At 34.2% G+C, this 25,845-nt stretch overlaps 2 protein-coding genes across 10 annotated transcripts in view; one reads left to right on the top strand and one right to left on the bottom strand.

The window, feature by feature from the left end:
* Positions 1-8,612, top strand: part of LOC128998324 (bromodomain adjacent to zinc finger domain protein 2A) — a 120,567-nt gene extending 111,955 nt beyond the window's left edge. For all 8 annotated transcript variants that reach the window (XM_054424426.1, XM_054424424.1, XM_054424425.1 and 5 more), the window contains 3 exons: positions 444-616; positions 5,143-5,397; positions 6,070-8,612. In XM_054424426.1, coding sequence (XP_054280401.1) covers positions 444-616; positions 5,143-5,397; positions 6,070-6,232 — 591 coding nt within the window. In that variant the 3' untranslated portion in view covers positions 6,233-8,612. The remainder of the gene's footprint in view (positions 1-443; positions 617-5,142; positions 5,398-6,069) is intronic.
* The window catches only part of LOC128998326 (glucose-6-phosphatase 3), a 30,667-nt gene extending 5,878 nt beyond the window's left edge, over positions 1-24,789 (bottom strand). The window contains exons 1-8 of one of the 2 annotated variants that reach the window (XR_008491192.1): positions 24,282-24,789; positions 22,278-22,442; positions 20,574-20,774; positions 20,158-20,288; positions 16,822-16,968; positions 15,569-15,716; positions 11,903-13,607; positions 473-594 (exon numbers count right to left, since the gene is read on the bottom strand). Coding sequence is in view for 1 of the 2 variants with exons in the window: in XM_054424429.1 (XP_054280404.1) it covers positions 13,403-13,607; positions 15,569-15,716; positions 16,822-16,968; positions 20,158-20,288; positions 20,574-20,774; positions 22,278-22,442; positions 24,282-24,343 (1,059 nt within the window). In the remaining variant the exon portion in view is untranslated. Of the gene's footprint in view, positions 1-472; positions 595-9,054; positions 13,608-15,568; positions 15,717-16,821; positions 16,969-20,157; positions 20,289-20,573; positions 20,775-22,277; positions 22,443-24,281 lie in introns of those variants that run through there. The other variant, XM_054424429.1, reaches the window with a different exon arrangement.
* Between the last annotated feature and the right edge of the window lie 1,056 nt (positions 24,790-25,845).

The raw sequence follows: 25,845 nt of genomic DNA, 5'->3' as shown, positions 1-25,845 counted from the left end.
TTTTAAGAAAAAATCACATTTACCCCCCAATATTTCCGGAACCGTTCATAGTAGATAGGTATTGTATGGTATCAATTTGTTCGAAATTTAATGTAGATTATTTTTGTAATTCATTGTATTTTAAGAAAAACTCACTGTTTTTGAGGTATTTGCAAAAAAGTAAAAAAAGTCCTATTTTCACCCCATTTTCACCCCCTCCCCCCCAAACCCGACACTCAAATCAGTGTAACTTTTTTTTACATATTGAGGGAAGTGTATTCAACAATTTGACGCTGGTTTGAAACTTTTTTTTTTGATGTCCCGGTTTAGGTCTAATTGCACCGTACTATTATTACTATTCAAGTAGAAAAAAATCTTTCATTTTCATCCACACTTTTAATCCTGAACTCTAAAAAAAAACATACATTTGAGATTTTTCATGACAAGTCTGAATACTGTTATAGGTACCACGAGGTAAGTGGCACTGTCCCACCTGCTTAGCCAAGTTGCCCCGTAAGAGACTGACAGCCAAGAGATGTGTTGGTGGACCCAGTATCAGCCCTAGTAGCTCAGTCAGTAGACTCCTGCCACCAGAGGACGTTGTTCCTCACACCCCTGTAAATGAACCCATTCTCAGGTAATTCTTGCACACTGATTAGGTAATTAGGTAATTGCTTTTGTGTATTCCAACTGACTTAACCTAACTTGAGTGATAAAGAGCATTTGACAACACATGCACTAGCTGCCGAGTGTGTCAATTTTAATTTATTTCAAGACAAAAAATCTTTTAAATGATAAATTGGAGCATTAATACTTTAATACTTTTCAATGAAATGGCGACCATACAAAGTAGGTATTTTAAGTAGGGGTGTGCGAGTACTCGAATCTTCGAGCTTTTTGGTCGAGCTTTTCATTATTCGGCTCGGCTCGAGGCATTTTGAAAAAGCTCGAAGTTCGAGCCGAGCTTTTAATACTAAGTCAAAACTAAAAAAACACTTAATTTGGGTCGTAATTGAAAACAATGTTATCACAACTCTACGTTGTTCATGCATTCGAGGTTTGATAAGCACGAACACGAACCTCAGCTCAGTCAAGACGCAATGATTATCGATCGTAATTTTGAGGAGATACAGTAGTAAAGAGACAATCTACCACCTATCCTATCGCGTTGTCTTTCTAACACAGCTATTCGTATCGTAATACACAACGCAGTGCGAGTGCGTGATTGGCTCGTCGCTATGACGACACATGGTTGCCGTGGCAACCTACAGTGCGCACTGAGCACTGCGCCTTGTGTGGGAGGGGAGATTATACCAACAAACTATTTCAGGAATTCTATTTTGGGACCGATGGAAGATAAGGAAGAAACTAAAAGTGGTCACGTGTGCAAATGTAGTGGGCGACACAATAAGGCTGTAAACGAGTATCGTCATGCCGTTGTTCCTTGTTTGTTTACTTTTTCAGATTCCTTATCAAACGCCCCTATCTGCTATCTCTCTTTCTCTCTCTCTCTCTCTCTCTCTAACAGTGTACTGATTAAACAGATTGTGGTTGACGACTTTTCTACTTATAAGATTCCCTGCGGTTATTTTAGTTCAATCAAACCCATAACCTTTCTAATGTTTATCAAAATAATTAATTAATTAATCTGTTTTGTATTTTATTCCCTTTAAACCAACCCCTATTTACCATCTATATTTTATAGAATAAAATGTTTGTTTATAAAGTTTGACTGGTCACTCAATTTTGTACCTATTTTATTTTGTTTAAAAGTAGGGGTGTGCGGATATCTGAAAAATCGGGTAACCGGGCCCAAATTCGATATCCGACACTATCCGTTATATATCCGGCTTTTCGGATAGACAATATATTTTGACGTTTTGGACAAAAAACTAAATCTCCATAGCCACCATTAGTTTCCCAGGACTTACAGCAATACGTTTCCAACGACCTAACAGCAAACGGCAAAGAAGCCTTGTATGATGCAATACTGATAACTAGTTTAGTCGTTATCGGCTGTTTTGCTTTACGATTAGATTCGTCTGGAACGAACAGACATAAAGCAGAAAAGAACTACCATGGTCAAATGAAAGTCAACTCGTGCTTGTCTCACTCCTGATACTAGGGGCGCTGCGTAATAGTTTTTTTACAGTACTGTTTCAAATTCAAAGTAGAAAAATCTAGCCTACTACTGTGAAGTTACGTAAACAATAGGTTTAATGTTTCCCAAAAAAAAGTCAGAATAGAAACAATAGAAAGGCAACACAATAGAAGGGTGGGAGGGGTTGGGCAATGACCTTGAAAGGAGCGCGGGTATAGTGAGTCAAGTAGGACCGGAGGGGGAAGGGGTGGGTAAGACCTTGAAGCTATATATAGACTTGCACTACTTCCCTAAACCTAAAGGACTGGCCGGCGAGTGGTATTCCAATCACAGGACAAGATACGTTGTGTTTTAGGTATTCATTGCCCGGGTTCGGGTTGACTTTGGATTGTCTTACTGTGTAGAAACTTTGAATAATAAAAAATAAAGTTAGAACTAACCACGATTATTTAGCATTGATTGTGTACATATTAAATGATTAAACTATAGGGACCATGGATATATACAAACTTTTGTCGTGATTTTAATTTCAACATCAAAATACAATATTGCACAATCGTGATATTTTAGGTCATCGACCTTTATTATGCATCCGGTATTGCTGTTTCGGAAGAGAAGCACGTTGATAAATTATAAATTGATATTCCCGTAGTTAAAAAGAATTATTTTATAAATCTATTAAACAAAATCATAAAATCTTACATACAGATAACAATAACGGAAATTGTAAAAAAGGTATAAAGATAACACGTTATTCTTTCTCTTTGTTCTTCTATTTCTTGGGTTTCCCTTCATCACGCATTCAACAAGTTGCCATGGTTACTAATCACCCATGTCGTTATCAGCTTTTGTGACATAACGCACAGCAGGGGGGTAAAACTTGACGAAAATCGGTTAATTTTTACCTATTATTTAATTACCAATGAATGTACTACTTTATTGGTATTTGGTACTGTATTAATAATCGGTCAAAATGGCCGATTTTTGTCAAATTTTACACCAAATTTATTGAAATTTCAAGGTGAATATTAATAAAACAATTATTACCAAATATTTGTATTAATTTAAAAGATTGATTTGTGGTATTGGGTTCCCCACTGAGTGCAGCCGAGCGGCACTAATGAGGGTCGGACCTTCTTGGGGGTGAACAATAGACGGCTTATCAGACCCTCCCCTCCCTCCCCCGTGGTCTGGAGAAAGCTTGTAAACAAACTATTGCACAAGCGACTCGACATTTGGCTGATAATTTTGTCAAATGAACTGTGATGTTTCAAAATCAAAAACAATAATTTGGGACCATACTGCTTAATAATAATGGACTGCAATTATTGTTAAACATACAATCCATTTTTAACAAACTAAGATTATACGATTCAAATAGAATTATAAAAATTATCTTGGTATTATACTTGGGGTAATGAAGTTATGTAGGCTAGTGTAATTCTCAGTTCATCAAGGTTCTACTGAATAATGTTTGGCAGTGAATAAGTGTAGAATGCAATTTATAAATTCAGGGATACACACCTTTTACACAGTTATAAAGTCGTTAATTAATAGAAATAGTTAATTCTGGAAAATTAAAAATAGTGATCGCATTCATAAACCTGTTGTCAAAACAGCAACACGGGTGTAAGGGTTTATTGTTTTAGATGCAAGGGTGTTTCAAGGACAAAGTACAGTGTTGGGCCTCCCGGCATAGGGGGGGAGGGGGGCGGTGAGACTGTGTGAAGGGGAGGAAACTGGTTTTGGCTATTTATTGATTAGTTCCCTGACCCTTCTAGATAACAAAATTGAGTGACAGTATTAAATCATCGTGTACTTTATTTCATTTCTTGTTTACTTTGTGTGTTATTCTATTAATTTTAGTGTTTTGGTCTATTTCCTCTATGTCAATTATATCTTTTTTAATATATAAGTTTACTTTTTACTTGTCTCTCCACCTTTTTGGATCCAAACCAACCATGTTCTTTTTTTGATTAATACGATTCATAAAACAAAAATATTTTGTGCATGGAAAACAAAAAGAATAATCACGTGTTTTAAAATTTATTTTGTATTTATTTATACAAAATAGAATTAAATATTCATAGTAGTTACAATATACATTATGTAATCGAGTTGCTAGTTGTTTTGTCGTCATTCAATGTCGCGATGCTGTTCTGTTCAAGAATCAAGAATATTTATTTGCCATTAAATAACAGAACGTTACTGTTATGAAAGACAATCTGATTGTCTCAGTCTGCACTGCATATCTCGTCAGGCCTTCAATCGATATCCTTTTATTTCTTGCATCTTAATTTAGTTCAGTTCTTATCGTGATTATCTACTATTTGATGTCTTGACAATTCTCAACGTTTTTAAACATATTAAAATAACATTGTGTTTATTTAAAAATTGACAGAACATTATTATTATTATGCACTTTTTTAAGAAAAAAAAGTTTAATAACTTAGATAAGGTGACGCTAGGAAAAGCTCGGCTCGAAAAAGCTCGAGCTCGAAAATTTTTTAAAAAGCTCGGCTCGGCTCGGCTCGAGGTTGAAAATCACTATTCGCACACCCCTAATTTTAAGCCAAGTATGAATGGAGATGAATGCAGGATGAGTTGCGCGATCTTTTAGTCTTGTGAGTGACTAAGGCAGACATATTCATTAGACACAGCTGTTAATTAATAGCCCATACAGCTAATGGCAACTAAGGGACCTACAGTTTATAGTGGAATCCGAACCTTATTTTTGCCTTGGTTGGTCTAATTATCAGGATAGTACTGCGGATAGTCGTAGTACTCACGAGTGCAGACGTTAATCCACAACAAGGGAGTATCGTATCCACAGTGCATGCCTAAAAATATACACAATTCGTGACCACCTAGTAGCTGGATTACAGGACATCGTCACTGTCCCAGTCCACTTATGTGTAAGTGTGAAATACCTGTATACCAAAGCTAATGCATTGTATGGTGGTGAATTTTCTGAAAGCTATAATAATTGTAATTCCTAAACAACTTTTAAATTACGTATACAGCATATATCAATATTGACAAGATTTTCTTGTTGTTTCTAGCCCTGTAACCCAAGAGGAAGCATCCCCAGAATCACCCCCAGCACTTCAACCTGTCTCAAAAAAAGAGAAGGTCAGCGGAAAGAAAATGTTGAAAGAGATGGCACCATGTAAACAATTGCTGGATGATCTTGAGGCCCATGATGAAGCTTGGCCTTTCCTTCTGCCCGTCAACACCAAACAGTTTCCTACTTACAAGAAGATAATTAAAAACCCCATGGACTTCAGCACAATACGCAAACGACTTATGGACTCTGGGTATGTCCTAGTTTCATTTCGAAACTATCAACTAATTTATTTCAGCTAACATTGTAGATGGGATGACAAAAAATAGATTTGTAAAGTAACTTTGTTTTTGTCTGTTTTCATTATCAATGTTAAATAAAATAAACCCTTTTAATTTATCTGGTAATACCTTTTTTTGCAGATTTAAGAATAAAAACACTGCAATTAAATTAAAATTCAAACAAATTGGAAGTGTTGTGTCTTTTAATTTTAGACTGCATTAAAATTCCAGATTTTTATAATTGCATACATGAGCATAAGGGTAGTTTTTTTTTTTTTTTTTTTTTTTTTTTTTTTTTTAAGGAAAAAAGCAACTTGTATTTAGAATTGTTATGTAGAAGAAAGGAAGTACACACAACTAACCCACCTGAATAAAGAGTCCCATTAGGTCAATAGAACACATAAAAATTACACATTAAACTGATATTTCTTCAGAGGTAGAAGGTAGAATGGTTTAATGTGTACTTTTTATGTGTTCTATTGATCTCCTGGGACTCTTTAAAGCTAGCTGGGAGGTGAGCTAGTTGTGTATACTTCCTTTCCCCTCCATAACAATACATGAGCATAAGTGTCCTTTTGAGCAGATCATGTGTTCAAGCCTGTAACATTGCATTGTGTGACTTAATCATTGTTTCAATGTTTCAGATACAAGTCTCGAGAAGAGTTCTGTTCAGATGTCCGCCTTATTTTCAACAATTGTGAAACATTCAATGAAGATGATTCACCTGTCGGTAAAGCTGGACATAACATGCGCTTATTTTTCGAAACAAGATGGACAGAACTAACGAATCAAAAGCCCTCACCTTAATGGGCATTAATGTATATCAGTTTGTTTTACGTTCGCAGTATTATAAATGAAATGGACATTATTGACTGAAGTGCGGCAATCTGTTATGGCGGTTTTGCCGAGTTTGTGTATTTTGTATCTTACCTTTAAATCTTTACGCATCTCTATAAGTGTGCAATGGGACGGTGTCAAGTTTCTTTAAACGTTCACATTCTGTGTTAATGATGTGTATAATATAGAACGTGTCAATCAGATTTCTGTGTACTGACCCATTTGTTCTAGAGATTTTTTTATATTTTTTATAAATATATATATATAAAATACGGATATATATATATATATATTATACATATATAGTTTAGAGTATTAGTTTGTTGTTTTGTAAGTTATTGTCTGTCCGTATTCGCGATGGACCTAGTCATATTCCTGCTGTAGTCACACATACACATCCGTGTGTTGCATTTATTGTTTGTCCTAGTTAATGATGTTTATATATATATATATATAAATATATATGTTTATTTGGTATTCGGATGATCGCTACATCATCTTTTGTTCAAACAAAACGCTAGTGATCTCAGGGGTGGACTGTAGCACATTTCCAAACTGTCACAGCTTTTTTCCATTGTCATGACAGTTCATTCTTGTTTTTTGGGATTTTTCTTCATTGCATATTTGCAAATTTCCACTGTCATGTCACTGAGGCTTTAATTAACTGGGATTTCCGAAGTCGGTGATAATCTCAGATCGGGAGTAAATGTTTATTGTCCATAGTAACTGTTGATTTGCTGAGTTATTATTATATAGTCCATAGCGACTTGTTTTTATATTCCTTAAGTACAATCGAGTTGTTAAGTAAAATGTGGAGTTGTATTTAAATAGTTCTAAATATTGTAACTGGCTAATTCAAGCTTTGTCGTTTGAAAATTGTTGTTTTGCCAAAATATTCTGCAATCATTTAGTCTTTATTTGTAATTTTAGTTACTTGTTCAATATTTCTTTCTTTTGCATCCTCAGTAAGTATTTCAATTATTGAAATACAGTTTGAGTAATTATTACTCAATCTTCTACAGTCCCAATTTTGGTTTTTCTCACGCCTATCAAAATTATTACAGCCTGTAATTTGAAGTAAAGTTACAACCATCCCAATTGCTGATGCTGACTACTATAATTTTTGTTTCCAGACAAACCTATGAAATTTGTCTTTTCGGCATGCAATATGTATTTTGAAGGCCAAAATCTTTCAGTTAGATAGTAAAACATATTATTGCAGGATATTATGGCATTTTATATTTTCATGTATACCAATACAAAAAGCTAAATGTTGGAAATATAAGTGGCCAATTCAGTAAAACTGATCATGACATAATCGGTATAATAAAGACATATTTAATGTCCAAAGAGACAAACACAAAATAAATCAAAACTGCTTGCTCTCAATCAAGAAATGTATATTGTTATTTAAACCCTTTTACGTTAAACTTGGGCATATGATGTTACTGTATAGCCACAACATTCTGTATTTATTATAATTCTGTTTGTTTACATTTATTATTTATTAGTTCATCATTTATAAATTAGAAATTTCTTTTAGCTTGAATATTTACGCTGACTACATATGGTGATTTTTCAAAAATTGTGAGCAGCAGCTTTGATTTGTTTCTTTTTATGTGTTTGGCCACTACACGTTGGTTGTTTGGAACTAAAAAGACAAAAGTCATTTGTTTGTGTGTTAATTATACATAAGTAAATCATTTAATCATTTAATAATCATTTAAGAGAAGAAATATCATTGAAATGTCCAAGACTAAATGCAATAAATTCACAGAACAAGAATATTTCTGAGATTGTATTAATTTAAAAACAATACTTGAGAGAGTGATGAAAAGCAGGCTTTGTTCTTCATAGTTCTTTACAGTCTGGTAAATCCTTCTCTAATCTCTTTGCTACAACTCTGTGTTCGATGGAAGTTATTATGTTACAAAATTGTGCTTTAAGAAAGTTTGTGCTAAGAGATGTAGCTTTATAGGTTCATACGCATCGTACTTAGTTTTTGTTAAAACCATGATTGTTTCATCGCTTGAATCACCGAAAGCAAAATCGACTTTGTAAACACATAAAATATGTTTCAGAAAATGCTAAAATGTTATTTGTCAGTAATATTTCTCAGTGTTTAATTTGATTACAACAAATTGGAATGTATTATCCTGACTTTTCAAGTGGCTTTCGATGTGTTATCAAGTGTTTGTTCTTTTATGTATTTATTGTAATGTTTAATGTGCTTTTCTCAATCTTGGTTTTCTGGAAAATAAATTGCTACAAAAAAAGAATAATTTCACCAAATATTAGTTAATATGTTATCTGTTAGCTTTCAGAGCTAATAAAAATATTTTTCACTATTGTTAGTTGTCTTTATTCTTAAAAAACTATGTTTCCAACCTCTATCTTCATTTAACCTAATCAGCGACTTGGTTTACAAAATGATGTCCAAATTTTGTTTTCCTAAACAATACAGTTAATTCAAAAATATATTTTTTTTAGGATGAATACCTTTTTGTTTTAATGTATTGTTGGGTAAATTACTGTTATTTACCCAGTGACGGTATCAATGTCTCTATCTTGAATGCTCTTATACAACACATTAGCAAACATGACAGTTAAAGATCACTTGTTATTTACCGGTACAGTTCAAACAATTAAAGATAAATTTAAAACATGAGAACTATGACCTCACAAGCAGCTCACAACTATAAATGCTTTTGTCAGTTAAAAATAGACTTGAACAAACTCACATAGCCCATATTTATATCCTAAAGGAACCAGGAATATTAACAAGAAAAACATCTTTTATGACGTTCTTTACTTCAAAACAACACAAAACTTCTTGGATGAATAAGCTTGAATACATTTCTTATGTACTAATACTATATTAAACTCAATAAAATATAGCTTGCTTATCAAAATTAGTCTCAATGACATACAGCTTATTATAGTTAAACTTACTATTAATAGTTTGTGTGATTATAAACTATTTAGTGATGCAGGTATGTTACATTTCGTTAAATTTATGGTCACAAATTGTATTCCCATAACTGGTAACTAGTGATGTAAATATATAGGCAGCAAATGAACTTACGCGACACAAAATCACACTCTGTATAAAACAGGATGGAATAAGAAAACCGTATAAAATAGGATGGAATTAGTCCACAGCAGAAATTATCACTCGAAAAGCACCATGAAATAATCAAATGTCAGTCTTGGACTACTAATTCTTCTTACTAATTCACAAAACACATACGACAAGAAAATCAATCACATTCATGGGCGGAAAAATTACTTTCCATGAAAACCTTATTATAGAAAACTTGTTTCCAATAATTCATGTTAGGTTTGTATCATTTACTGAAAGCTCAGACTTGTTTTACATCAAATCAATGTCAACCAAACCGATTTACAACCACTTTTCCACTAACTGACTAAATTTTATGATAGGTAACATTATTTGCCAACAGTTGCCACGTTTAGCTCGGTGCATGTAGTGTGCAACATTCTAGATTGATATATTGTCTACATTCATAAACACATAATCATTTATTGGTAAATGATTTTACCACCACTCCTTATCCACTTTGTAATTAAAGACAATGAGTTCACAGTTTTGAAATGTCATCAGGGCACATATTATGATTTATGTAGTTTTTTTAGCTTGACAAATTTTCTAAAACCATTAATACTTATTGATGAATTAAACTAACAGACTTAGGAATGTTAATTAATATGAAGAATATTTTTGATAATGGAGAGTTTATATAATGTCTTGGTATTATATAAATTATATACATTTTTCTTGTTTTTTTCAAACACTCAAATTATAGCCAAGCTAAAAAAAAACAATACAAAAAAGTCACATTAATGCAATCAAATCGTTAAGATAGTGCAATAATTAAAAAATTTGAAATATCGATGACACCCTTTTAAAATCCATCTACTCTAATCATTACACTTCTTTAATTTTCTTTATTGGATCAAGCCACGGTCAGAAAATAAAAGCAATCCAGACAAACAAAAAGCATCTGATGTACAGTGCATTATCATTTTATAGCCCCACTTAAACCATATCAGTTTTTGAGAACAAAAGAGAAAATGTGCTTTTAGATGTGTCTAATGTCAATGAAGTCCACAATACAGAAAGAGAAAAGTGCATAAAATATAATGCATAGGATGCAATATAATGCTACAACTAAACATTTAGTTTTACATTTGGCGTAGACCATAAAATGGTCTGATGATGAGATATGATGAATTGTTGCTGAATTTCTACATAAACAGTATGAGTAACTAACAGCTATTGCAACATCTATCAATTTTCATGTGGTTTACTGTATTTATATTATGTAGTGTTATGAAGAGTATAGCTACTATATCTAAAAATTGCTGATTAACTTGTAAGCTTGCAGCTTGTTTTTGTGGGGAATGAGCTTATAAGAAAAAATTGTATATACGACTCACTATAGTGAACAACCTCTGCTGAAATAGTGAAGTGGTTTTCATTAAGCATAGAATATATAATTCAAAACTAAAATTTGAAGAGGTTACATGGTCAATCTGCAATATTGAAGAATCGGAGAACAATTAATTCTAATAAAACCTACAATGAAGCTGGTGTTGAGTTGAGTTATTGTACTACTATTTGGTAAATACAGGGTTTCCACAGTAGTTTAACTTTTGGTATTTCTAAACTTAAAAAAAACCCTGAACGTAATGGATTTGTCACCCTGTGATTTTATTTATAGCCTACATCATATTTATTACGGTCAACATTATCTACATTTAATTGAAAAATGCGACCTCCATATCAATTAATCCTTGAGTGCACATTTTGAGATGAATATGAACGCAAAGCGAGTGTGGAATGGCGTGAGAACTCATATATCAAGATTTTGATTTGATAGCTTTGTTGACTAAGTGACAGACTTGGACCAGACCAAGGAAACGTTGTAATAAGGACAAAGTATATTTCTAACCGTTAAAAAGTTTATCTGGGTGCTGCAGACAAACTAATAATTTCTGGCTCTTTCAGCAAGTTTGTTGATACACATTTCTGTTTTGTAAGTGTTTGAAATTAATAGTTGACAAAAAGATCAGCTTAGTTTGCCAGAACCATATGTTTAAAGCCTAAGGATCAGGAACAGCTGGGCCCTTAGCCATCCTCATGTCTCCTGTGTTATGTTTTTTGACAGTCATTAATAACGATTATTAATTCAGGTAATAATATGATCGCTTCTTCATACAGAAATCTAGAAAATATCACAATAAATAAAAAAATTACAATTGACACAAAAGCCAACGCACATGACCAATGCATTGTGTTTGTAGGTGATTGGTTAACTCTTAGAAAAGGACAAAAGAAATTTAACTAAAAAAAAAAAGCCGTTTGTTTAAATTGAATGATAAAATTAATAATTAAGTAATTTTTTACTTCGACATAAAGACTTTCCAAACACATTAGCGCACTCACGTTCTTTTTTGTATTAACCTCCCTGACGTTATATAATTTTAGGAGATTTCTCCTGACTTTCTAGATCTGTGGAAACCCTGTATCATAAAATATATTATATATCATTGAGAAAATATGCTATATTATATAAAATGCTGCAAAGCTTTTAAATATATTTTAAAATACAGTACCATTTGCTCTTTGACTGCAGACAGTTTCAAAATGGATTATTATTCATATTAATTATCTTTGGCACATAACCTTTGATAAAGATAAAGACATTGGTGTTCTAGTTATTTTAAACCAATCAGCTATTCATGGTCATTGAATAAAATAGGCGTTTATTGTCTCCTAAATTAGAGGAGTTAAAATGTTACTCCAAAACGCCTAGTAAAAATGTATTCACAATCAATTCAACTTCATCCTTGACACATTCTTTATTTTTACGTTGGATTCAAAAATTTAGATTGTTACACAATTAATGGAAATGCTGATTGATTTTATCTGGGACCGTACATATAGATTCATTAGTCGAAAAGAAAGAAGGAATTTTATTCCTAGTTCATTGGTGCTCCTTAACTAGCATTGAATTACACTTTTTTATTGTCACATTAATGTTCTTTGGTTTTTAAGAAAGACTATGTTAAAAAGTCCAAACACTGTTCACGTGAGCATTTTACCTTATTATGAGTAAACCCAACATGTCAAAATTATAACCTAAATTATGAAGTACAGTGGTCCCAGATCTAAGTCTTAAAATTATGACTAGTTAGCTATTTTCCTAGAGGGACATTTTCAAAAAGTTTTAGCTATACTGTATTAAAAACACTTAGGGCCTACTAATTTATTTTCATTAAATGCAACTCAATTTTGGTAAATTACAGCTGCTAACTTAATCAACATAAATCACAATAAAATTGTTTCCTTTTGAGTCTTTCTCTTTCTATATTTCCTTCTATATGCCAAAATATGGAACTATAGACAATAGACAATAGAAAATTAATCTTTATTTACACATTCATTAAGAATAGTAGTAGCACCAATCTGTATTAATTTTAGTAGAACTAAAATTAATACAACAATGCAACAAATAATCAGGTTAATATTTAAGGTACATACCATTACGTCCACAGTTCATACTTGTATGGTCAAACCCACTACATGTTTCACCTATACATAGGCATTGTCAAGTGGTCCTTCAAGAACGTTTCGTCTATTGTATTTCGTCCATGTTCTTAAAGGGCCACTTGACAATGCCTATGTATAGGCGAAACATGTAGTGGGTTTGACCATACATTTATGAACTGTGGACGTAAAGGTATGTACCTTAAATATTAGTCTAATCAACAGTTTAGGGGCTACACAATGAATTTTAAATAATCAGGTTCCAAATAAATACAGTCACTCAAATATGATTAAAGTACTTTGGGTTTGTTATTATCTTTTCTTAATTTATACTACATTTTAGGTATCGATTCATTTTGCAGTTGACTAGATTTATACCATACTTCATGACAGACAACCTTACATTTTGGTAACGCCATCCATTTTGAAACAGAATCTGCACTTTCTCAACAGTTTAAAACACATTCATAGTAAATATTGCTTATGTTACAAAAATCACTTATGATATAAAATTTCTAAAGAACTTTGGTGGAGACTAGAAATTATCACATCATTGTATGACAGACTTATTCCTCCTTGACTTTGTAAAGTGAAGCGATAACTGGGACGATGAATAGAAGAAGAAATGGAAGAGTAGCATGGAGGAAGAATTGGCAGACGTAGAACATGACAGCGTTTGCAGTGGGGATCAAATCTTTGAGCATCTGCAAGGATATGACCATCATAGTGACCATAGTCACACCAAGGACGGGGTAGAACTTTAGATCACTCCTGCAAACATAAAATACCAACAACAAGAATCAAGGGCTATGCTGTAATTTGATTTCTGAGAAGGAAATAGACACAGTTTTAATAATTTAGGTGAAATCAGAAATTAAAATTGATCGCATATCATAACTAAAACCAAATGGCATATTTCACCACTAGAACCTGAAGTGAATCATTTAAGTCACACCTGTAAACTGAAGCTAGTCAGAATCAACAAAAAGATATGCTAGAAGGAAATCGGCGTCCAGAAGAGGAGATCCTCGAAGGCGGCCAGAATCTAGAATGCCTCTAGTCTACGCCCGTTAAGTGGTGTTATCTATTGGCCGTTTTCACACTAGCCGACACCACGCCAACATATCGGCACAATGTCGGCCCGACAACATTGGTTGAAACAAAGTATGTAATATTACGGAGCGCTTTCACACTAGACGATTATGTCGGGGCCGACTCGGTTCCCCCACTACTGTCGGTTTGATATCGTCCCTATCATTTAATTTCATTATCTTTATTACATAAAATGAACAGATTGGTACATGAAATTGCGTCAACATAAGTTTTCTTATCTAGATTGCTAAAACTAGTGATTTTACGGAGTTATATACAGAAAATATATAAAAATCAATGACCTTCAAATTGATTTTCCTTTCTCTATACAATAAGCTCAGCTGATTAATACATCAAATGCAAATTAAAGTAACATAAAACAAACATAAAACAATCAATGGAGATAATGTTTTTGTTTTAAAGTGATTTTCAATTACAAAAAAAATCTTAAAAGAAGTAAAATTCTGATTAAATTAAAAATCGTTTTAATGATTTTAAAAATTGATTTGGATTCTTCTCTAATTTTAAAATTTCTGGAAGGTGGTGTAAAAATTTGTTTCCTAATAATAACTAGTTTTTTTTCTTATAAAATTCCAAATTGTACTGCTCTACCAATCGGTGTGATCTGTGTTATATTTATGAATATACCTGTTGCAATTTTATCACTCATCAAAACAAATTTAATTGACTCATAAATGAAAAGACTGTAGACTGTGAATATTTTACGTACATACATAAGACTTGCCTTACTGATGCTATTGATCTTAAATTTAACATTATAATCAATGCCCTTTTTTGCTGGAGCAAAACTCTGTCCATGTTTTTTTTTTTTTTGTGGTAGATCCATAGACACAAATACCATAGGCAATATGTGAATGAATTAATGCATAATAGACTGCTTTTAACGTTTCAATATTACATGATGTAGCAATTTTTCTCAATGCGTAAAGGCTGCTGGATGTTATTCTAATAAGATTGTTAATATGATTATCCCATGCCAGATTTTCATCTATGATTAAACCTAAAATTTGGTGTGGTCTAATTGGTTCAATACTCGATTATCAACAAATATTGTAGGCTTTATTTTGTTTTGTTGAAAATGATACAGAATTGGACTTTTCTGAATTTACAAGTAGATATCTGCTATATAACAGTCTTTAATTAATGATAATTCAATATGGGAAATCTTCTTATGAAATCTCCTACATAAGTGTGTTAATCGCTTGAGTGCGTAAAACCTGCGGTGTCTCGTGTTGCATTATTTTTACATTTTTATACCCGCCCTAAATTGTATTACAGTGTGTTAGTGGTTTAGTGAGTTATCTGCTGTCCTAGTCAAGTGTTTAAGCACGAGTATGTCTAAGTATGACATAGTAACTCTGATAGAATTAGTTGAGACCAAGACTTTAATGATCGGGTGAACCCAAAAAATCCTACATTTCCATCTCTTATATCTCAAACAACAAATACAATAAATAAAATCATCTGTTATATTCAGCCATCTCTACAAATCATAATGCAGCTTCGTCGCTTTCCTGCCACCGACTTTCGTCCTTACATGTGAAAGCAATTCCGATTTTATCAGGTCGGCATCAAAATCGGGTCGGTGTCGTGTCGGCTAGTGTGAAAACAGCCGTTACCTGAGAGTTATTGGTGAAGCCATAGCCAATCCCAGGGATGCACCACACACACGCACCAATGAGAATATTGGAGTAGTAACCACATGGACAAACTCTGGATTGCGACACCACTTGAATGCCAATCTCACGGACCATTGAGGGTCTATGCCTGCAACATTATTTGGAAATTTGAAATTTATTTTCATTTGGTTCATTTTATACAGATTGTATAAGAGATAAAAAAAGTTAAAATTTATATACTTATATTAAAAAATATGTTCATTTCTGGAGGTCCTAGTTGGGCCGCTGGGTTATCAATTCCTACATGATATTTCATCAATGGTAGTGAAACTTGTAAAATAATTAATAATGTAAAAATACAATTAGTCGCAGTCACACCACAAGCCAGATTTTAACAAAAGGTAAAACTCTTCCAAAGAGAGATTAATTTTTCAGTTTTTAGTCCAGTTTGAACTGTGTATTTGAAAACTTTCTCAATGTCAACAAACAACCAACACTCCTCAAGTGTTTCAGACTCTGTAGTACACTCGACAAGGGCGGTATTAGGTAGGCATACTTTAGCCTCTTTGAATCTCGTATGAGACATGGTCTCATGGTATGGGGCTGCTCCCCGCACATTATACATTTTAATAATTCAAAAAATGTGCTCTGAGTGTTATTGACTGTGTGGGGAAATATAAACATTGTAGGTCTATTTTTAAGGACCTCAAAATACTTTCTGTGGTTTGTTTGTATATTTATCTCTATTTATATGATGGCAAATTTGGATCTCATTAATGTACCACAAGCAGTACACATATATGAGACTCGCTCCAAACATCTCTTAAATATACAAATCTTAATTATTTGTAAAAATTACAAATAGATAAAATGAATCTAATAAATATACTTTTCTATGCATAGGCTGCAGAGAACATACTCCTCCGTACTTATAAATTTATAAACTCCTGTAAATTTTATAATAAACTACCAAAAATGGTACAAGACCTCCATGAAAAATGTTTTAGAAATAAGACTATTAATATTTACCATGTTAATGAATGTATGCCTGCAACCTAGACTGCCGGTTATTTTGACATGTTGCTTTGTATATACTGTACCATAAATAAGAAACTGTCTCCACATTGATGTAATTGCTGACGTGCCAATGTATTTGTGTAAATATTTCCAGACAAATACAGAGTTCTGAGTTCAATAAGACAGGTAGGTGTAACACAATTATTACCTAAATCTGCATACATGGTGTTACTTACCTAGGGCCAGTTGTATCAAATAGGCACCAACAGATATGCAGATGAGAGTCAGAGACACTACAAACAGCTTGTATCTAGAGGCTCCTCGCCACTTCTCCCTGAAGGACCACTTGCCTCGATCCGTCAACACATACCCGAGAGCCAGTCCTATAGTAACAGATATATTTGGTAGGTCTAGTAGGCTTATGTAAGTAAATGAAATGAAATGAAAATACTTTTTTATTGAGGCAAACATTAGAGCCATATGGTCGTTTCTTACAGTTAACCTCTTGTACTAAATATAAACTAAACAATACATTTTATAAAACTTTTTAAACTATAAACAAAATAATAAGTAAAAACTTAAGTTATAAATCTTTGTCCCTAATATACGCATACACACACATTCACTCTTTGCCACGACTAGGCCTAACGCACGCCATCCCACCAAGCCACTGTCATCCGATCGAGGTAGTACGCTTCCAGCGCCGTCGCATTAAATGGTACCCATGAAAGGAATATATAAGATTTTTGCTAGGAAAGAAAAAGATGAGCTATAACACAGAAAATATATTGACTGACAAATTACAAAAAGTTAAGGAATATACCTGTGTGTTTATTGAATGATTACCTATGTAACGGGCTAAATGTGTAGAGGGGTAAAATAACGGTTAAACCACAAAACTTAAACAGCCAGATGTTGGCTGTTGGAGAAGCCTAGTCGCAACACTAAACTGACATCATACCTAACGTCTAAATCCAAGACCGCAGACGACGTCAGTGTCAATTGGTTGCTTGGTTGTTCGACTGAGTCTGAGGATGGGCTACACGAGAAAAAAAGGCGGCGGAGCCACTTTCTGAGTGTTACGCGACTGTAAAGCTTTTTGAAGCTGTCATGCGCCTGCCTTCGCCGGCACAGGTCTCAGCTGACTTCGGTTCTGCTGGCCAATCAGTGAGCGATTTAACCTTCGTCTCGATTTGGGAGGGAGGTGAACTGAGAAGAGTGGAGAATTGTCACTCTCATCCCGGCTTTTCGTGACTTTGTCTTGAATTTTTTTCATTTGACCCGTTCTTCGTCATTGGTTAAATTCGTGTAAAAGTGTGTTTCGCAAGTTCTGAAAGCTTGTATGTCCTTGTATACTTTGTTCATCGATTGGTGAGTTGTGTAAGAAACAACTTAAGTTTTTGAATATTTATCCGCCAGTTTTGTTTCCGCAAAACTTGGCGGAAACTGGAAGGCTAGGATTGCTTCACTGACTTAGTCATACGATATTTTAACCAGCTACCTAAACGAGTAGGGAAGTCAAAGTTGGTGATTCATTCTACTAAGTTAACGTCTTGAAATTTACTGTGGGACTTTCTTTTAAGTTTGCACTCTGTTTAAAAGTTCCCTGAAAGACCCTAAGTTTGTTCCAGCAGACAGGTTTCTGCTGGATAACTTTTGCCGAAGTTTGCTAAAGTTCACCACGTGAGAAATAAGAAGTTTTAATTTTCGTTTTTAGGCTCAAGGAGCAGTTTTATTTTTAGTTTCAGTTTTTCTCGTTTCGTTTCTCACCTGGACAACTTGGGCCACCTTGTGTTTTTTTTTGTTTTGTAAATTCAGACTCTGTGGGACTTAGGCTAGGCTAGGCCTATCTCAAGCTAACCTTTGTCTGTTTCAGGTTAACCCTAACTCCGTAGGTAAGCGGGGTGACTACTTAGTATGCTGGTTGTCTAGTTAAGTAGCTAGTAGAGTGTCAAGTAATTATTGCCCACAGAGTCCCGTTAAAATTATCAATTCCCCACAAGCTTCCCTGACTAGAGTGGTGATTATAAGTGTGGTGTCTAGTAACCTGCTACGTTCATCCCGAGCTTCGATAACCAAGGCTAAGTAAACGGCCAAGTTAAGTTTAGTGACTCAGTATAATTACTGTAAATAATGTACATAGTCTTTATTTTTATCATTAATAAATATAACGCAATCTATCAGACTGGTTCTGTCAAAGATGAAGATTTCAAGTATACAAGTAAGTATACAAGCTATCAAATTTAGGCTATCCTAATCACTATCGACGTATCGACTCCTGGGAATATCCCCGCAACCCGACTCGTGCGATTCCTGGGACTTCGTTTATCGTACAGGTGGTGTAATTTCCCACTTTTTGCCCTCAGGAAAATTACGTCACACCTACTATAATTCCAAGAAATGGGCATAATGTCCAAATTAAATGAAATATCTTTATTTCAGAAGGCAAAGTCTATCTTTTACTTAACCTAATCGACATGTAATGAGACAAAAATTACAAATAGATAAAATGAATCTAATAAATATCTTCATGACAACGAAATTTAACAACAAAAGCTTTATCATAAAGTTGGTGACATGATGAGATATACCGGTACGCAATGTGGTTAAGGAAAAATTCTAGATTCAGGAAATACCTTGGGATACCAGTGATTTGACCTAAATTAGTATCGTGTGACAAGATTTCTTTTCAGTGAATGTATGGAGGCAAAAACCTTTTTTACATGAGTTCTGAAAATCGTGGGGAATGGATGGTGTCGAATTTACTTAGTTCGATCTTAGTTGAGATATCACCGATGATTTTCTACAGACTAAGCACATCGTTTGCAGCTTTGAAACTAACTTACCTACTAAAACACGCTGAATTCCTCAATAAACCTGTACACTACAAATATAATTATTGAACTCCAACAGCTTTATGATAAATAATGTACACATGTTTCGCTTAGTTCATTGAAGCACGTCGCCCACTATTTTACTTTTGTTTGGTTGGCGTACAATAGACTAAACAATTTGCCTCATAATAATTTACTTTCAAACCAAAATCATCATTCCACCAGCACTTTCAGCACACATAACGATTGCTAAATTAGTTAGCATACGATACTTATTTGAACCGTTAAACCTATTGGCAAAGCGTAGGTCTATCTGGCAACCTAACGGGCTAACAAGTCGCCAGAAGACTGCCCCCCGGACAAATACCCCCCCCCCCAAACAGGTTCCTACGTCATGTTGACGTCAGATATTGGGGGGCAGGTTTCCAGTCACGGACACTCAAATTTTGTTGTCAAACTGTTCTAAACTACCCTAAACTAACTAAACAAACTTGCTGTAACGTTTAAAAATTCTGTTTACGATAATTATTACGTATGGAATTAACTTTAATATATAGGATCACATTTTCCTAGGGGGGTAGTGTTCCAGTCACAGACAAGGTTCCAATATTGGTTAGTTGGCAGAGATCGTGATCTCACGTTGCATCTGGGGGGGATGGTTTTCCGAAGGGTAGTATTCCGTATCCCCAGGCTAACTAAATTAAACATTTGACTATTACAATTTAGCAAAGTCTTTACCAAGTACTGCTCCGAGCAAACACTGATGGGGGAAATGAGCTGCTACAAATATCCTCGACATGGACACAACCATCAGTGCTGCCAATACAATCACCCACAGCAACTGACGTCTTCGTCTCTTCTGCTGATGCCTGAAGCAGACAGAAATAAATTAAGTACCAACAATATTTGCTATCACTGCAAATATATTTATTTAAGTAAAAAACTAAAATCAACTGTTTTTAGTGAACATAATTATAGCCTTGCTCTATATTTCACAGGTACAATAAATGCTAGTTTTTCCTTTGGTTTTATTGTCTAGTTAATTTTAAGGGTGGGCAAGGAGTTAATTTTTCAGCTGAATCAAGTGGGTTCAATCATTGAAAGCAATTATTCGACTATCGAGTTGAGTAACAAACTATTGGCATAAAACTTACGTAAGATCTGAGCATTTATCCACAAAGTTGGCAGTAACCCAGCGCATAAGAGCAAACAGGACGGCAGCAAAGCCCATGACATGTCCTGAGGGAGACCCGGGGCCCGTCTCACAGGTGGCAAGCGTCTGTCTCAGCTCAGGAGCCCTCAGGGCAGCACCCTGCTCTCGGACCCACCAGAACGGCCGATCTTCCATCAACAACCTTCAATGGCAATCATTTTTAAAATTCAGTGATGAACGAAGATGGGAGATGACCCATTTGTTTGACTTAAACAAGAGATTCTCTGAAGCAATACAGTTAGGGCCATGTTATACGAGTGCTAAATCCTCTGTGTATTTTTTAGCGACTCAATAGAGTGGGTTCATTGGGGCATTGTACATACATAGTACAGGTTGAGGTTATACCAGCGACATTGTCGTCAGAGAGTCTAATTTAGATTAGTGCTGAGCGGTGTATGTATTTGAATATATCTTTGGCAGAACTAATATTTGTTGCCTTGTTATCTAAGTTTGACAATGACCATTACAATATGTGTATATTGTTGAGGGAATAAAGAATTTGTCTGTTGTCTATTGTGCTAGCGCAACCTTCTGTGCTAACACCTCAGCAGACGAAACACAGACTCTGGTTATATACAGGCTCTATGATTTATGCTTCTTAAACATTAAAATTGTCTGTCAAAATAATGTATTTTTATGGGTGTTCTGTGTTTTGTCTTTTAAGTTTATGACGAACCTGAGAAGAGGATAAACTTGATGATGTGGCAGTTGCCACGAAACATGTAGTTAGTTTACCAACACCAAACAAGGATATTGTAAGGTAACAAAATAATTTTGACAAAATAATCTTTTATTTTTAAATGGTTAAGCAACATAGCAGTGCACTTGGCATGTATTGATCCTTCGACTCGGGTTCTGATGCCTGGGGAAACAAAACACCCTTGTTTTATTGAACGCTCGTAGGTACGTAGGTATTTGAAATTAGTAGGCTTTGTATTAATTGCTTTTAGATACATTTAAAAACTACATGTCTTAAAGTGTTTCCAAAATATATAACAATCCTAAACAACCAAAATGGATGGTGTCCATAGTGGAAATAAGGAATGATGCTACAACAATGCATTCAGTAGTAGGCTACTGTGTATTATAGGAGTATGCGCTAGCAATGCAAGTTCCCTGCTGCATTCTTACAACACGTTTAACACGAAAATTCAGTGCTCTGTTTCCCACAGCATCTGCGTGACGACATTGTCAATCATATAACATGGCATTTATAAATGGGTCAGAGAACAGCTAGTCTAGTGGTTAGAGGAAATCTGGGAATTCTGTCCTAAAAACCTAGGTTCAAATCAAGTCAATCACCGATGCTGTAAGATGATGTAGGTTTCTTATATGAGAACTGTTTATGTAGATATTGAAATCCTCCTTCCGATATTAAAATCCATACGATAATTAAACTTTACAATATTCTTATCCTAAGCTCGTCTGCAAAGAGGTGTTAGTGAAAGTGTAAAAGAGAATCTTGCCCACAAAACAGGATCTAGTGTTGTTTGTGGAACTAGGTTTTTGTTAACACCTGAAAGAGATTAACTAAACCCTCAGCATCCACTAATGTTAAAAGCCTGCTATGTGTTGAAAGTTGCTTAGAGGTCTGATTGATATCAAATGATTAAGATTTAAATGTAAAGCAAGAAAGCTAACATACCATTTAAGTATTGTGTTGAGCCATTCTGCAAAAAGAGTGACCACCAAAATGTCTGCTCCTAGGGGAGTGTTGACTGACGCAGCAACCGGGAATAAAATGGACATGGCATAGGCTGGGTCTGATACCTTAGCCACACTCAAAAACCAGGACTCGTAGCTTAGAAAACTGTAAATAAATCAAGATTAGTACTGATTCAACAGCTTGTTTATTCATGTGAGTATACATAGGCTACAATAAACTATAGTCAAGCATTAAAATAGTGTAAATACATGCTTATAGTTTAATTCTTAATTACAAAGCAACAACGCCTACATCAATCAATCAATCAAAAGATCTTTATTCATAATCATAAATACATATACATGAATAGTGTCAAACAAGCTAATGTGCATCAGTACACTAAGTAGGCTACATTTAACATGATTGGTAGGACACTCTTGATCACACTACTTCAGGTTACACTATTTTCTGAATTTTAAGATCTATTATTTGTTTTAAAATTAAAAAATTCATCAAATGAATAAAGTGCCTTCAGTATCAAAAATTGAACTATGGTTGCTAATAATAACTCACACAAATCAACTCTACTAGGTTTTCCAGAAAAATCTACCCATTCAACAAAAACAAAAAAAATACATGTCAGAAGTTAGAAGTGAGAAGCCTTCTTCAATGTCTGCGATCTTGACCTTTGGTAGTTTATTTATTCATCCATTTCAGTAGGAACGTTAACAAAGAATATACAACAATATATTTTCTAATACGGCCAGAGAATAATAATAGGGCTAACATAAACGTATAAACAATAAATACATAACACCTAATAGGCCTGGGTGATATAATAACAACAATAAAATAAATATTTGTGAAACCAACCACAAAGAATGGCAAAATGTTGATATCCAACAATATCGTATTACAAAAAATATCAAATAAAAAAACTTAGAAAAATAGCAAAATAGTGGTTGTAGATCTTGTGGCATGGGAAATCGATGTTTCCACCAATTTTGTAGACTGTAAGTAGGTTTTGTAGGTGTTAACACAGTAACCAGCTAGTTCGTGTTACTATGGTGCTACTCTCCTGTGCTCTGCAGAAGCACTGGGACCATGAACATGACATATCAAGCTTACGGCTCCAAATAAATGATAATAAATAATGTTATCATGTACGGTTAAAATCTTGCTAAATCATAATGTTTATTTTAGTCGTTTAGGGATTATTTACTTTTGAAACATTTGTTCGTCCAGTTCAAAAATAGTTACGGTATAACTCTAACCAAGGTTTCAACGCTGGTTGTGTCATGATCCCGTAGATACCATTGTCAAGGAAAAATCACATCGTTACAATGGTCAGTCGATTGGACATCGTCAAAGGGTACAACTGTGGAACTAGTGGGCGAAGTGGCACTTGGCTGCACACGAGAGAAATGATTACGCACAAGCCGTAGGCAAGTGTGGAAAGTTTCTCGAGTGCAGCAAAGGCAGGTTTTGCACTCGCGTTACACATTATATTTTTCCTACAGTTATAAACAATTAGTCTTTCAAACACTGTACAACACGTTTTTAGGTTAGGTTAAGTTAAATCCAAACATTGGATGAAATGGGAAACGCTGCACCAGCTGATCGTAATTGTAGTGTTGCCAAAATATTTCAATGCGTACCTACACAGATTACATGCATGATAAAAGCACGCTGTTTTGTGATTGTTTGTTTGGAATACTGGTGTGCAACAAAGTAAAAACTGTGCGACAAAGTAAAAACTGTGCGACAAAGTAAAAACTGTGCGACAAAGTCAAACTGTGCATAAAAAGTAAAAGTACAAAGTAAAAAGTGTGAGCCAAAGTTCCGGTAGCCTACGTAAATGCAGCAATTAGCAGCTTTGTGTACTATAATCAGTAAAGGAAGCCCCACTTTGTCGGGTGACTGTAGGAAAAACAAATTTGTACTAACTTAAGCTTAAGAAGTTATTTACCTATATCCTACATATTAATTTAAAGGATCACTTACTACTTTTGGAATGTGCTGATGAATATTGCTTCATATAAATTTATCGTTGCAAAAATTGCCATATTAGTTCAAACTCAAATCTCCAACTCAGGTAAGGCCTAGTAAACAAATATCACAGTAATTGTGCAATGAAAATAGGCCTACGCTTGGCTAGGTACCCCTAGGCCCACTTCGATGTTACTTTAGCAAAAATAACGTAAGCTGTTTGGGTTTCTTGAACAATGTTTATCGTATAACCAGTGCTAGCCAAATTGTCACAAATTTAGGAGATAGCTGAGATAGATTAACAGTTGAAAGTTTATCGGTTGTCTACGTTGTAAAATCGAAATCCATCAATAGGGGATTTTATCTTGATCTAATTTGTCTTCATTTGGCATCAGCATCTAATTTATAAATTAATATGGAACTAAACGTGTGTATAAGGAAGAACACTTGACACATACAACTAACATACTGAACCATGTAATCAACTAATTAATTAGATCTTTTGACTTTTGATTAAAATTTGTATTTGTTTTAGGTTATGTAAACGTAAACGTCAGTTTTGTTGAGTATTTTTTTTATTCTAAATGTCACAAATGTGACGGCCTTGATTAAAATTCATGAGGCCCCTATGTTCACTTTTTGTGGTTATCCGTCTTTTTCTTGTGTTGAGTGTTGTTTTATTTATCTTTGTAGTTCCTGCATTAACTACCTTTGGTTGATAAAAGTTTGGATCGTGCAGCTTTTATTTCAATGTTTGAAAACGTTAGGTCTCACATAATAGGCGCCCCACAACGTCGACAACACATTGAATTTATTATTTTTCATAAGTATGCTTAATCATCTTAATTATTCGCCCTGAATTGCCATATTTTTTTAAATCTACAGCTTCATTTTTCATCAATTAAATTATTATTAGTTTGTTTTACTAAGTACAAAACTTTAAGAATAACCAGCATACGAGCGGGCAGCTCTTGAGAATGAATGCTGATTCAATAAAGAACTAAAATTAAATACTACTGAAATTTTTTTTTAGTTTTAATTGAAGTTTAGAGTAGTTCTTGTGAATTAAAAAGTATGTATTTGATTTATTCATGTTGTAACTAATTACGTGGGATAAAATAAACATATTGAATCATTCATTCGTTCATTCATAGCATCGACATTGTCACAAAGTCAAGTGGTGGGCACCCGAAATCAGTGATATATTTATGAGATGTGTCCTTCGTCACCCCTTCAATAGACTTTAAGGATGACATCATCGGGGTTGCGGTCCTCCTCTTCCCCTTCCCCAGCGAAGGCACCAACGATGTTTGGCGTCGTTGAGGGGGCAACCTTGAGAAACACCTTCTTCTCTTTAATAGACAATAGACAATAGACAATTTATTCATCGTTCAGTAATTACAAAATTACAATAGATTTCGTCAAACAGAATATATAAATAAAGGTTACTATTTAAAATCTAGGTCCTTGTTTTTGAATTTAACATAAAAAAATCATCTATTTTGTACATTGGATTGATTTTACACCACTTTAACAGTTTGTCAGAGAAAACATTCAAAGGCAAAGAGCTGAAATCAAC

Source organism: Macrosteles quadrilineatus, unplaced genomic scaffold (assembly GCF_028750875.1).
Source record: "Macrosteles quadrilineatus isolate MER2022 unplaced genomic scaffold, UCM_ALF_1.0 Scaffold_7__1_contigs__length_78375512, whole genome shotgun sequence".
Classification (NCBI taxonomy): Eukaryota; Metazoa; Arthropoda; class Insecta; order Hemiptera; family Cicadellidae; genus Macrosteles; species Macrosteles quadrilineatus.
The sequence above is the reverse complement of the archived record's forward strand: the minus strand, read 5'-3'. Positions and strand labels throughout refer to the sequence as shown.